Here is a 14,919-nt window from a genome sequence, read left to right as displayed (position 1 = left end):
GTGTAGGTTAGATGGATTGGCCATGCTAAATTGTCCCTTAGTGTCCAAAGATGTGTGGGTTAGGAGGATTGGCCGTGCTAAATTGCCCCTTAGTGTCCAAAGATGTGTGGGTTAGGAGGATTGGCCATGCTAAATTGTCCCGTAGTGTGAGGGGGATTAGGAGGGTAAATGTGTGGGGTTGCGGGGATAGGGCCTGGGTGGGATTGTGGTGTGTGTGGTAAACCACTGTTAGCTTATTACCTGTATATGTGACATGCCTGGAAACGCCCCTGCCAGCCCTGCCCGAGACTCCTCCCCCTCCCTGGTCCAGGTATAAAGGCGACTGCTCCCCACCCCCCCGTGCCTCAGTCTGGACCAGTTCATCGGCATGGGTGAGCTCCAAGTCTTTTGCTGATAAAAGCCTATTTGTGCTTGCGTACAAACTAGTCTTTGCTCGGTTGATGGTGCGTCAGTAGGTGCGGACTCGATGGGCCGAATCCCTCTGCGCTGTCGGGATTCTGTGATTCTCTGGTACACACGGCTGCCACGGTGCGTGGGTGGCGGAGGGGGGGTGAATGGTTGTGGACCGGGTGCCGATGGAAAATTGGGGATGGGAAATAAGTTTGGACCTTGCAGCGAGGCCTCAGTGTGGGTTCTCCGTAACCCCCGTCTTCGGCCTGGATAAAATCTCCCAGTTTCTTTCTCCCTCTGCCTCAGCTTTGAGTCGGAATTTGATCTGCGAACCTACGACCCGGAGGGAGTTGTGTTTTATGGAGACGCGAACGCTGGCAGCAAGTGGTTTCTCCTGGCGCTCAGGGATGGCAGGCCCGAGATTCAAATCGCGAATGAACACTGCCATCTCGTCGTGTCATCCAGTGACATCCTAAGTGACGGGAAGTGGAAGAAGGTAAGTTCCCTCGCGCCCCCCCGTTAGCTTATTGCCTGCATATGTGACATGCCTGGACACATCCCTGCCGGCCCTACCCGAGACTCCTCCCCCCCGGTCCAGGTATAAAGGCGACTGCTCCCCACCCCCCCCCCCCCCCCCTCCGCCTCAGTCTCTGGACCAGTTCATCGGCATGGGTGTGCTCCAAGTCTTTTGCGAATAAAAGCCTATTTGTTCTTGCCTACAAACTAGTCTTTGCTCGGTTGATGGTGCGTCAGGGACACAACCTCAGGCTAAAGGGACGACCCTTTAGAACCGAGATGAGGAGGAATTCCTTCAGCCAGAGGGTGGTGAATCTGTGGAATTCATTGCCACAGAGGAGGTCGGGTCATTGAGTGTCTTTAAGACGGAGATAGATAGGTTCTTGATTAATCAGGGGTTATGGAGAAAAGACAGGAGAATGGGGATGAGAAAAATATCAGCCATGATTGAATGGCGGGGCAGACTCGATGGGCCGAGTGGCCTCCTATGTCTTATGGTCTTCTGTCTGAAATCCCCGAGTCGCCACACTCCGGCGCCTGTTCGGGTAACACCGAGGGAGAATTTAGCACAGCCCAACGCACACCTCACCAGCACGTCTTTCGGACTGTGGGGGGAAACCGGAGCACCCGGAGGAAACCCACGCAGACACGGGGAGAACGTGCAGACTCCGCACAGACAGTGACCCGAGGCTGGGAATCGAACCCGGGTCCCAGGCGCTGTGAGGCAGCAGTGCTAACCCGCTGTGCCCACTGTGCCACCCACGGCCAATTATTATCTAAATGGGAAGCAGATCCAAAGTGCATCGGTGCAGGAGGGATCTGGGTGTCCTTGTACACAAATCGCAGAAAGTCGGTATGCAGGTGCAGCACTCAATAAAAAAAGGAAATGGAATCTAGGCATTTATCGCAAAGGGACTGGAGTATAAACGGAGAGAAGTGTTGTTACGGTTGTGTAGGGTGTTGGTGAGACCACATCTGGAGTTTTGTGTCTAGTATTTGGTCTCCTTACTTGAGGAGGGATGCGGTGGCACTGGGGGAGGCGCCACCCCCTTTCACCTTAACTCAGAGAGAGGCCACGGCTGACCTGCGACCCCCGACCTTTACCCCTACGTCTGTTTGGCCGACCAACATCGATCCATCTCGGCCTCAAATCGATGAACTGCGCCCCAGCGCTCTGAGCGAGAAAATCCCACAAAGTTTAACACCATCTGCGCGATCTCCCCGCACAATGGGTTAGCACTGCTGCCTCACAGCGCCAGGGACCCGGGTTCAATCCCAGTGGCACGGTGGCACAGTGGGTTAGCACTGCTGCCTCACAGCGCCAGGGACCCGGGTTCAATCCCAGCGGCACGGTGGCACAGTGGGTTAGCACTGCTGCCTCACAGCGCCAGGGACCCGGGTTCAATCCCAGTGGCACGGTGGCACAGTGGGTTAGTGCTGCTGCCTCACAGCGCCAGGGACCCGGGTTCAATCCCAGCGGCACGGTGGCACAGTGGGTTGGCACTGCTGCCTCACAGCGCCAGGGACCCGGGTTCAATCCCAGCGGCACGGTGGCACAGTGGGTTAGCGCTGCTGCCTCACAGCGCCAGGGACCCGGGTTCAATCCCAGCGGCACGGTGGCACAGTGGGTTAGCACTGCTGCCTCACAGCGCCAGGGACCCGGGTTCAATCCCAGCGACACGGTGGCACAGTGGTTAGCACTGCTGCCTCACAGCGCCAGGGACCAGGGTTCCATTCCCGGCTCGGGTCGCTGTCTGTGTGGAGTCTGCACGTTCTCCCCGTGTCTGCGTGGGTTTCCTCCAGGTGCTCCGGTTTCCTCCCACAGTCTGAAAGATGTACTGGTTAGGGTGCATTGGGCCGTGCTAAATTGCCCCTTAGTGTTACACGAACAGGCGCCGGAGTGTGGGCGACTAGGGGATTCTCACAGTAACTTCATTGCAGTGTTAATGTAAGCCTACCAGTGACTCATAAATAAACTTCAACATAACTTCTCCCTGAGCTCTGATCTTAGTCGTCTTAAGCACCTCAGTAAAGTCACTCCATCACCTCTGATACCCGAGGGAGCACAAACATCGCCTGCATGTACAACCTGACCTCCAATTTAACCCTTTCAGCCCATCATTTTGATGAACTGTGTTGTAACTCCTCCACCGCACCCCCCACCCCCCCTCCCCGCCCCCGGCTATCCCCGTAGCCCCACGTATTTACCCCACTAAGTCCCCTAACCTACAAATCTTTGGACACTAAGGGGCAATTTAGCATGGCCAATCCACCTAACCCGCACATCTTTGGACACTAAGGGCCAATTTAGCATGGCCAATCCACCTAACCTACACATCTTTGGACACTAAGGGGCAATTTAGCATGGCCAATCCACCTAACCTACACATCTTTGGACACAAAGGGGCAATTTAGCATGGCCAATCCCCCTAACCTGCACATCTTTGGACACTAAGGGGCAATTTAGCATGGCCAATCCACCGAACCCGCACATCTTTGGACACTAAGGGCCAATTTAGCATGGCCAATCCACCTAACCTACACATCTTTGGACACTAAGGGGCAATTTAGCATGGCCAATCCACCTAACCTACACATCTTTGGACACTAAGGGCCAATTTAGCATGGCCAATCCACCTAACCTACACATCTTTGGACACTAAGGGGCAATTTAGCATGGCCAATCCACCTAACCTACACATCTTTGGACACTAAGGGGCAATTTAGCATGGCCAATCCACCTAACCCGCACATCTTTGGACACTAAGGGCCAATTTAGCATGGCCAATCCACCTAACCTACACATCTTTGGACACTAAGGGGCAATTTAGCATGGCCAATCCACCTAACCCGCACATCTTTGGAGTGTGGGAGGAAACCGGAGCACCCGGAGGAAACCCACGCAGACACGGGGAGAACCTGTAGATTCTGCAGAATGGACAGCAGGCAAGGTGCATTGCCCTTTCAGAAACGATGGGCTGAATGGCCTCCTTCCTCCCTGGGACCATTCTGTGGAATCTGCGCGCCCACACGAGATTCAGTAACCTGTGGGATTACAGAGCAGTCGCTGGGAGGTGGGATAAGACTGGGCAGCGCTGAACAGAATGGGCCGAATGGCCTCCTCCTGTGGGTCTAGCACCTTCTTTGTTGCCGCCACGATGTGGGATGTGGTTGTGTGTGTTCCGTCTCACCCACTCTCTCTCTCTCTCTCTCTGTGCAGATCGAGGTGAAGAGCCATGCGAACGAGATAACCCTCACCGTGGATCAGAAAGTGTCTCTGGCCATTGCCATCTTCCCAAGCGTGGGTCTGGATACCGACATGATCGACATGAGAATCGCCATGGGAGGCCTTCTGATCAATGAGTCCAGCTTGCTGAGGCCAGTGAGTTACTCACACACAGCTCTGTCTCCCCGGTGTGGGGCCCTCGGGTCTGTACGCTCAACATTGGTGGCCCAGTTTGGGTTTAATTTCACAACCTGTGTCGATATCAAGCTGGGGCGCGCGTTAGACAACGAGGGGGGGTGGTGGCGGGGCGGGGGGAACGGCAAGGATTGGTGTAAATTCGGAGAGGTGGATACTCAGCGAGATCTTGGTGTTCCCGTGCATCAAAGTAAGCATCCAGTTTCAGCAGGTGGTAAAGAAGGCAAGTGGTCTGTTGGCCTTCATAGCCTTGACATTCAATGGTGTAACCATCACTGAATCCCCCCCTCTGTCAACATCCTGGGGGTGACCATCACTGAATCCCCCACTGTCAACATCCTGGGGGTTACCATCACTGAACCCCCCACTGCCAACATCCTGGGGGTTACCATCACTGAACCCCCCACTGCCAACATCCTGGGGGTCACCATTGACCAGAAACTGAGCTGGACCCAGCCGTATAAACACAGTGGCTCCCAGAGCAGGTCAGAGGCTGGGAATCCTGCGGTGAGTAACTCACCTCCTGACTCCCCAAAGCCTGTCCACCATCTACAAGGCACAAGTCAGGAGTGTGATGGAACACTCCCCACTCGCCTGGATGGGTGCGGCTCCAACAACACTGAAGAAGCTCAACACCATCCAGGACAAAGCAGCCCCGCTTGATTGGCCCCCCATCCACAAACACTCACTCCCTCCACCACCGACGCTCAGTAGCAGCGTGTGTCCCATCTACAAGATGCACCGCAGCGACTCACCAAGGCTCCTTAGGCAGCACCTTCCAAACCCACCACCACTTCCATCTAGAAGGACAAGGGCAGCAGATACCTGGGCTACCTGCAAGTTCCCCTCCGAGCCACTCACCATCCTGACTTGGAAATATATCGGCCGTTCCTTCGCAGTCAAAGACTATTTCCTCGGGTGGATGGAGCTATTACAAGGGGGCATAACTATAGGGTTCGTGGTGGGAGATACAGGACGGATATCAGAGGTAGGTTCTTTACGCAGAGAGTGGTTGGGGTGTGGAATGGACTGCCTGCAGTGATAGTGGAGTCAGACACTTTAGAAACATTTAAGCGGTTATTGGATAGGCACATGGAGCACACCAGGATGATAGGGTGTGGGATAGCTTGATCTTGGTTTCAGATAAAGCTCGGCACAACATCGTGGGCCGAAGGGCCTGTTCTGTGCTGTACTGTTCTATGTTCTATGTTCTATGTTTAGTCACTGGGTCAAAATCCTGGAATTCCCTCCCTAACGGCATTGTGGGTCAACCCACAGCACGCGGACTGCAGCGATTCAAGATGGCGGCTCATCACCACCTTCTCAAGGGGCAACTAGGGATGGGCAATAAATGCTGGGCCCAGCCGGCGACGCCCAGGTCCCACCAATGAATAAAGAAAAATAGCGAAAGGATTTGAGTATCGGGATAGGGATGTTTTGCTGCAATTGTACAGGGCGTTGGTGAGGCCACACCTGGAGTATTGTGTGCAGTTCTGGTGTCCTTATCTGAGGAAGGATGTCCTTGCTATAGAGGGAGCGCAGCGAAGGTTTACCAGGCTGATTCCTGGGATGGCAGGTCTGTCATATGAGGAGAGACTAAGTTACATGGAAACATGTAGGGCCCAGTCTGCTCTGCTATTCATTTTGATCATGGCTGATCATCGAATTTAATATCCTGACCCCCCCCTTCCCCCCCAATCCCTCGATCCCTTTAGCCCCAAGAGCTACATCTAATTTCAGACAGCATTGGTTAAGATTGTATTCACTGGAGTTTAGAAGAGAGGGGATCTCATAGAAACGTATAAAATTCTAACAGGATTAGACAGGGTAGATTCAGAAAGAATGTTCCCGATGGTGGGGGGAGTCCAGAACTAGGGGGTCACAGTTTGAGGATAAGGGATAAACCTTTTGGGACTGAGGTGGGGAGAAATTTCTTCACCCAGAGGGTGGTGAATGTGTGGAATTCACTCCCACAGAAAGTAGCTGAGGCCAAAACGTTGTGTGATTTCAGGAAGGAATTAGATTTCGCTCTTGGGGCTAAAGGGATCGAGGGATATGGGGGGGGGAAGGGGGGATCAGGATATTGGATTTGATGATCAGCCGTGAATTCATAATGAATGGTGGAGCAGGCTGGAAGGGCCGAATGGCCTCCTCCTGCTGCTAGTTTCTATGACGGGACAGGGGAGAGTATTTTATTTACACGGGCGGGTTGTTGTGGTCGGGAAGGCGTTGCCTGAAAGGGCAGCGGAAGCAGATTCAACCGGAACTTTCCAAAAGCAATTGGATAATAAGAGACGGGGGAAAGGTTTGCAAAGCTGTGAGGGGGTGGGGGCGGAGGGGGGGGGGGGGGGGGGGGGGCGCGGGGGGGGGCGGTGGTGGGAACGCAGAGTGGGAGTGGGGACTCGGAGCTAGAATTGGCGCAGTGGGTGAATGGTCTGCTCCTGCGCTGGGGACTCGGTGGTGAATTTTCTCCCAGGCTGGCGTTTGTGATCCAGGGCAGTTCCGAGATGGGGGTCTCTGCGAGTGGGGTCGGGGTGGGGGTTGGGGGGTGGGGGGGTGGGGGCGTGGGGGTGACGGACTTCCCGGGTGAGGTGACGAACCTTCCTCTCAATCCCATCCAGCTCAAACACCCATTGGACGCCTGTATCACAAACTGGAACTGGCTGCATCAGAACACTTCCTGGATCATGGACAAAGTGGCCCAGAACCCCAACCTGCAGTGTCCTGACAAGATCATGCCCGGATCCTTCTTCTCGGGAACGGGAATGGCTGTCTTCAGATGCAGCGGTAAGAGCCCCCCACCTTCGCCCAACCACCCCACACATCTCCCCCCCCAAACCTTCCCCTTGAGTCTCCCATTGGAAGGAGATGGGTTTTTTAATTCATTCCTGGGACATGGGCGTCACTGGGCTGGGCCAACATTTATTGCCCATCCCTAGTTGCCCTTGGAGGGCAGTTGAGAGTCAACCCCATTGGCTGTGGCTCTGGAGTCACATGTAGGCCAGACCGGGTAAGGACGGCAGATTTCCTTCCCTAAAGGAACCAGATGGCTTTTTCCGACAATGGGTCATCAGTAGATTCTTAATTCCAGATATTTTTTATTGAATTCAAATTCCACCGTCTGCCGTGGCGGGATTCGAACCCGGGTCCCCCAGAACATTAGCTGAGTTTCTGGATTAATAGTCCAGCGATTATACCACTAGGCCAATGTGAGGGATGGGGTGGAAATGTTTCTTCAGAAGGAATTCTTCAAAATTAAGCTAATGAAAATACAACAAAACTTACTCCAACTTATGAATCAAAGCAAGGGTTTAAAAATGAAACTTCATTACTCCAAACTTGGGGCCTCGCTCTGGGCCACTCCAAGCTCCCCACAATCCACCATAGTTCCTCATTTGTCATGAATCAGCTGGTCAGCTGACTATGACATCACTCTGTCATTGGTTCCATGGTTCACTGGGTCAGCTGACCCTCACATCCTGCTCCCATTGGTCACATTACATCCAATACAAAGTTGTCACTGGTTATATTCCAACAGGGAGGAAAGGGGTTGGGTGGGGGGGCTGTGGGTTGGGGGGGAATGGGTGAGCGATGGGGGAGTGGGGTGATGGTGGGGGGGTGTTGGTTGTGGGGGGAATGGGTGAGCGATGGGGGAGTGGGATGATGGCGGGGGGTGTTGGTTGTGGGGGGGAATGGGTGAGCGATGGGGGAGTGGGGTGATGGTGGGGGGGCGTTGGTTGTGGGGGGAATGGGTGAGCGATGGGGGAGTGGGGTGATGGTGGGGGGGTGTTGGTTGTGGGGGGTGGGAGAGCGATTGGGGAGTGGGGTGATGGTGGGGGGTGTTGGTTGTGGGGGGTTGGGAGAGAGATGGGGGGGTGTAGGTGGGGGTTTGCTGTTGGTTGTGGGGGGGGGGGTGGGAGAGCGATGGGGGAGTGGGGTGATGGTGGGGGGGGTGTTGGTTGTGGGGGGAATGGGTGAGCGATGGGCGAGTGGGGTGATGGTGGGGGGTGTTGGTTGTGGGGGGTTGGGAGAGTGATGGGGGGGTGTAGGTGGGGGGGGTGCTGTTGGTTGTGGGGGGGGTGGGAGAGTGATGGGAGAGTATGGGGGGGCGTTGGTTGTGGGGGGGTGGGTGAGTGATGGGGGGGAGTGGGATGATGGTGGGGGGTGTTGGTTGTGGGGGGGGGTGGGAGAGTGATGGGGGAGTATGGGGGGGCGTTGGTTGTGAGGGGGTGGGTGAGTGATGGGGGGGGAGTGGGGTGATGGTGGGGGGGTGTTGTTTGTGGGGGAGTGGGGGGTGGGGGGGAGTGGGATGATGGTGGGGGGTGTTGGTTGTGGGGGGGGTGGGAGAGTGATAGGGGGGGAGTGGGATGATGGTGGGGGGTGTTGGTTGTGGGGGGGGTGGGAGAGTGATGGGGGAGTATGGGGGGGCGTTGGTTGTGGGGGGGTGGGTGAGTGATGGGGGGGGAGTGGGGTGATGGTGGGGGGGGTGTTGTTTGTGGGGGAGTGGGGGGTGGGGGGGAGTGGGATGATGGTGGGGGGTGTTGGTTGTGGGGGGGTGGGAGAGTGATAGGGGGGGAGTGGGATGATGGTGGGGGGTGTTGGTTGTGGGGGAGAGGGTGAGTGATAGGGGGGAGTGGGATGATGGTGGGGGGCGTTGGTTGTGGGGGGGTGGGTGAGTGATAGGGGGGAGTGGGATGATGGTGGGGGGTGTTGGTTGTGGGGGGGGTGGGAGAGTGATGGGGGAGTATGGGGGGGGTGTTGGTTGTGGGGGAGTGGGTGAGTGATGGGGGGGGAGTGGGATGATGGTGGGGGGTGTTGGTTGTGGGGGAGTGGGGGGTGGGGGGGAGCTGGTCTTCTCCCCGGATGTCCTGGGGCTGATACCTACCGCTCACCTCAACGGCGCAAAATAAAAGCAGATGCTTTGCACCTGATCCCATTGCTGCTTGTGGGATCATGCTGTGCACAAATTGGCTCCCGCAATTTCTACACCGCAACAGTGATTACTCTTCAGGGGAAAGTGTGGGGCATGGCGGGGGGTCGGGGGCGGGGGAGGGGTGGGGGAGGCTGAACCCTACATCGGCTGTGACACATTTTGAGGTGTCCATGAGGTCTTGGCCGGGGTTGTACGGGTGCACAGTGCGGTCGTTACCACGCCTTCTGGCTCAGACCCCCCAACACAACATGCGTCTGATTTGCCGTTTGCAGATATCCACAACGACACGGATCCCCAGAGCTGGTCTCTGAGCTTCTCAGTGCTGATACGTCCCAGGAAGCACAGTGGCCAAGTCATGGCCTTATTGACAGGAGACCACGACCCCCTTGTGAAGCTACACTTCACTCAGCAGGACAGACACGAGGTGGGTAACCCTTCCTGTAAACTCTCTCAGCGGGGGGGGGGGGGGGGGGGCGGGGGGGGGGGGGGGGGGGGGGCGGGGGGGCGGGGGCGGCGGGGGGGATGTGGGCACCACTAAAAGGGCCAGCATTTAGAAACAGAGAAACTAGAAGCAGGAGGAGGCCATTCGGCCCTTTGATCCTGCTTCACCATTCATTCTGATCATGGCTGATCATCAAATCCAATATCCTGATCCCTCTCCCCCCATATCCCTCGCTCCCTTTAGCCCCAAGAGCGATATCTAATTCCTTCTTGAAATCACACAACGTTTTGGCCTTTCTGTGGGAGTGAATTCCACACATTCACCACCCTCTGGGTGAAGACATTTCTCCTCACCTCAGTCTTAAAAGGTTTACCCCTTATCCTCAAACTATGACCCCTAGTTCTGGACTCCCCCCACCATCGGGAACATTCTTTCTGAATCTACCCTGTCTAATCCTGCTAGAATTTTATAAGTTTCTATGAGATTCCCCCTCTCACTCTTCCAAACTCCAGTGAATATAATCCTAACCCACTTAGTCTCTCCTCATTTGACAGACCCGCCATCCCAGGAATCAGCCTGGTAAACCTTCGCTGCGCTCCCTCTATAGCAAGGACATCCTTCCTCAGATAATGTCACCAAAAGTACACACAATACTCCAGGTGTGGCCTATCTTCAAAGACTATTTCCTCGGGTGGATGGAGCTATTACAAGGGGGTATAACTATAGGGTTCGTGGTGGGAGATACAGGAAGGATATCAGAGGTAGGTTCTTTACGCAGAGAGTGGTTGGGGTGTGGAATGGACTGCCTGCAGTGATAGTGGAGTCAGACACTTTAGGAACATTTAAGCGGTTATTGGATAGGCACATGGAGCACACCAGGATGATAGGGAGTGGGATAGCTTGATCTTGGTTTCAGATAAAGCTCGGCACAACATCGTGGGCCGAAGGGCCTGTTCTGTGCTGTACTGTTCTATCTATTGCTCCTTGAACTGCATAGACTATTTTCTAAAATGGGGAAGTGCTTAGGGAATCAGAAACACAAAGGGAGTTGGGAGTCATTGTTCAAGATTCTCTTAAGGTTAACGTGCAGGTTCAGTCAGCAGTTAGGAAGGCAAATGCAATGTTAGCATTCATGTCAAGAGGGCTAGAATACAAGAGCAGGGATGGACTTCTGAGGCTGTATAAGGCTCTGGTCAGACCCCATTTGGAGTATTGTGAGCAGTTTTGGGCCCCGTATCTAAGGAAGGATGCGCTGGTCTTGGAAAGGGTCCAGAGGAGGTTCACAAGAATGATCCCTGGAATGAAGAGCTTGTCGTATGAGGAACGGTTGAGGACTCTGGGTCTGTACTCGATGGAGTTTAGAAGGATGAGGGGGGGATGTTATTGAAACTTACAGGATACTGCGAGGCCTGGATGGAGTGGACATGGAGAGGATGTTTCCACGAGTAGGAAAAACTAGAACCAGAGGGCACAACCTCAGGCTAAAGGGACGATCCTTTAAAACAGAGATGAGGAGGAATTTCTTCAGCCAGAGAGTGGTGAATCTGTGGAACTCTTTGCCTCAGAAGGCTGTGGAGGCCGGGTCATTGAGTGTCTTTAAGACAGAGATAGATAGGTTCTTGATTAATAAGGGGATCAGGGGTTATGGGGAAAAGGCAGGAGAATGGGGATGAGAAAAATATCAGCCTTGAGTGAATGGCGGGGCAGACTCGATGGGCCGAGTGGCCTCATTCTGCTCCTATGTCTTATGGTCTTATGAGCATCTCACTCGGTCATTTCAGAGGGCAGCTGAGAGTCAACCCCATTGGCTGTGGCTCTGGAGTCACATGTCTGCCAGACCGGGTAAGGACGGCAGATTTCCTTCCCTAAAGGGACATTAGTGACCCAGATGGGTTTTTCCGACAATTGATGATAGTTGTCACTGTCGGGGGTGGAGTTTTCCCGTCCCACCCACCACGGGAGTCGTAGCGGGCGGAGGGGGGGATGGACCATGCTGTTGACCTCGGGCAGGATTTTCCAGCTTTGGAGTCAGCGTGGTTGGAAAATCCCGCCCTGGTTTCCAATTCCAGTTTTTATCAACCAAATTTAAACTCCACCAGGCATTCGAACCTGGGTCCCTGGAGCACTAACATGGACCTCTGGGTTAATAGTCCAGTGACAATTCCACTGCACCACCATCTCCCAGTAAACCTGGAGAGGAAAGCCTCATTGAATGGTAGAGGGGACTAACTACCCTCCTTCTCACAGCAGAGGTACCCCAGACTGTCCCTCGCTTGTTGGTCGACTTCAGGGAGTGAGGGTGGCACATTGGTTAGGTATTAGCCATGCCAAATTGCCCCTTAGTGTCCAAAGATGTGCAGGTTAGGTATTAGCCATGCCAAATTGCCCCTTAGTGTCCAAAGATGTGCAGGTTAGGTGGATTGGCCATGCTAAATTGCCCCTTAGTGTCCAAAGATGTGCAGGTTAGGGGGATTGGCCATGCTAAATTGCCCCTTAGTGTCCAAAGATGTGCAGGTTAGGGGGATTGGCCATGCCAAATTGCCCCTTCGTGTCCAAAGATGTGCAGGTTAGGGGGATTGGCCATGCTAAATTGCCCCTTAGTGTCCAAAGATGTGCAGGTTAGGGGGATTGGCCATGCCAAATTGCCCCTTCGTGTCCAAAGATGTGCAGGTTAGGGGGATTGGCCATACCAAATTGCCCCTTAGTGTCCAAAGATGTGCAGGTTAGGGGGATTGGCCATGCTAAATTGCCCCTTAGTGTTCAAAGATGTGCAGGTTAGGTGGATTGGCCATGCTAAATTGCCCTTTCGTGTCCAAAGATGTGCGGGTTAGGTGGATTGGCCATGCTAAATTGCCCCTTAGTGTCCAAAGATGTTCATAGCTCCTTGAAAGTGGAGTCACAGGTGGACAGAGTGGTGAAGAAGGCATTCGGCATGCTTGGTTTCATCGGTCAGAACATTGAATACAGGAGTTGGGACGTCTTGTTGAAGTTGTACAAGACATTGGTAAGGCCACACTTGGAATACTGTGTACAGTTCTGGTCACCCTATTACAGAAAGGATATTATTAAACTAGAAAGAGTGCAGAAAAGATTTACTAGGATGCTACCGGGTCTTGATGGTTTGAGTTATAAGGAGAGGCTGGATAGACTGGGACTTTTTTCTCTGGAGCGTAGGAGGCTGAGGGGTGATCTTATAGAGGTCTATAAAATAATGAGGGGCACAGATCAGCTAGATAGTCAATATCTTTTCCCAAAGGTAGGGGAGTCTAAAACTAGAGGGCATAGGTTTAAGGTGAGAGGGGAGAGATACAAAAGTGTCCAGAGGGACAAATTTTTCACACAGAGGGTGATGAGTGTCTGGAACGAGCTGCCAGAGGCAGTAGTAGAGGCGGGTACAATTTTGTCTTTTAAAAAGCATTTAGACAGTTACATGGGTACGATGGGTATAGAGGGATATGGGCCAAACGCGGGCAATTGGGATTAGTTTAGGGGTTTAAAAAAAAAGGGCGGCATGGACAAGTTGGGCCGAAGGGCCTGTTTCCATGATGTAAACCTCTATGACTAATACTCTATGACTCTATGGGTGGGTTAGGGGGGGATTAGCGGGATAAATAGGTGGGGTTACGGGGAAGGGGGCCTGGGTGGGATGCCCTGTCGGAGAGTTGGTGCTGACGCAATGGGCCCAGTGGCCCCTATCTGCACTGTAGGGAATCTATGAGTCGCTGTGGTCTGGAAGGCGCTGCATGAAGGGGGCGGAACTTTCATAAGGGGGATGACCGCCAAGTGACATTAACCAATCAGGGAAGGGAGCTTTTATTTGCTTTCCAATTAAGCCAGTAGGAAGCTGCGTTGCTGTGGTGGTGGGCATGTTGGCGATACAAAATGGCGGGTGCTGGGTGGGGTTGTGGGGGGGTGGGGTTGGGGAGGGGGTGGGGGGTGGGGTTGGGGGGAGGGTGGGGGTGGGGTTGGGGGGAGGGTGGGGGGTGGGGGTCAGAGGAAAGGGGATGCAATGGCAGCCATGTGAGGAAATCTCTAAGATTGGGACCAATCACAGTTGGCGATCTAATCCATGGATGTCCCAACACTCGGCGTTGCAGCTCCAACCCTGCAGGCCACTCTCCATTTCCCCCCGCGCTGACCAACCCCAGTCTCTGTTAACTCCTCAGAACTTCAAACTGATCCTGGGAGCCACCACGCTCATCGACATCCGTGGGCCCTCCAGGCTGTGCAATGGGCAAATCCTCAACATTACCATCACGGAGAGCGAGGCAACATTGCAAATCGGGGATCAGAGCGGGCATCAGAGCGTGGACGCCACCGCCTTCGCCGCCCTGAAAACATCCTGGTTCAAGAAAGACACCTTGCTGTTTCTAGGGAGCCTTCCAGGTAAGAACACAAAGAGAGGGAGGATTATAGGGTCTGGGAGACATTACAGAGATAGGGAGGGGTGTAGAGGGGCTGGAGGAGGTTACAGAGATAGGGAGGGGGTGTAGAGGGGCTGGAGGAGGTTACAGAGATAGGGAGGGGGTGTAGAGGGGCTGGAGGAGGTTACAGAGATAGGGAGGGGGTGTAGAGGGGCTGGAGGAGGTTACAGAGATAGGGAGGGGGTGTAGGGCCTGGAAGAGGTTACAATGATAGGGAGGGTTGTAGGTGCTGGAGGAGGTTACAGAGATAGGGAGGGGGTGTCGGGGCTGAAGAAGGTTACAGAGATAGGAAGGATTGTAGGGGCTGGAGGAGGTTACAGAGATAGAGAGGGGTGTAGGGGCTGGAGGAGGTTACAGAGATAGGGCGGAGGTGTAGGGGGCTGGAGGAGGTTACAGAGATAGAGAGGGGGTGTAGAGGGGCTGGAGGAGGTTACTGAGATAGGGAGGGGGTGTAGGGGGGCTGGAGGAGGTTACAGAGATTGGGAGGGGGTGTCGGGTCTGGAAGAGGTTACAATGATAGGGAGGGTTGTAGGTGCTGGAGGCAGTTACAGAGATAGGGAGGGGGTGTAGGGGGCTGGAGGAGGTTACAGAGATAGGGAGGGGGTGTAGGGGGCTGGAGGAGGTTACAGAGATAGGGAGGGGGTGTAGGGGCTGGAGGAGGTTACAGAGATAGGGAGGGGGTGTAGGGTCTGGAGGAGGTTACAGAGATAGGGAGAGGGTTGTAGGGGTTGGAGGAGGTTACAGAGATAGGGAGGGGGTGTAGAGGGGCTGGAGGAGGTTACAGAGATAGGGA

The 14,919-nt window shown here is 54.4% G+C and overlaps 1 protein-coding gene across 1 annotated transcript in view; it reads left to right on the top strand.

The window, feature by feature from the left end:
- LOC144489487 (sex hormone-binding globulin-like) overlaps positions 1-14,119 on the top strand; it is a gene marked incomplete at its 3' end in the record, with an annotated part of 38,417 nt that extends 24,298 nt beyond the window's left edge. The window contains exons 3-7 of the mRNA XM_078207349.1: positions 697-886; positions 4,127-4,288; positions 6,949-7,114; positions 9,533-9,684; positions 13,869-14,119. Of these exons, the coding sequence (XP_078063475.1) occupies positions 697-886; positions 4,127-4,288; positions 6,949-7,114; positions 9,533-9,684; positions 13,869-14,119 (921 nt within the window). The remainder of the gene's footprint in view (positions 1-696; positions 887-4,126; positions 4,289-6,948; positions 7,115-9,532; positions 9,685-13,868) is intronic.
- Between the last annotated feature and the right edge of the window lie 800 nt (positions 14,120-14,919).

The sequence above is a fragment of the Mustelus asterias genome, unplaced genomic scaffold (genome assembly GCF_964213995.1).
Source record: "Mustelus asterias unplaced genomic scaffold, sMusAst1.hap1.1 HAP1_SCAFFOLD_2233, whole genome shotgun sequence".
Lineage (NCBI taxonomy): Eukaryota > Metazoa > Chordata > Chondrichthyes > Carcharhiniformes > Triakidae > Mustelus > Mustelus asterias.
Note: the sequence above shows the minus strand (reverse complement) of the source record. Positions and strands in the feature narration are given on the sequence as shown.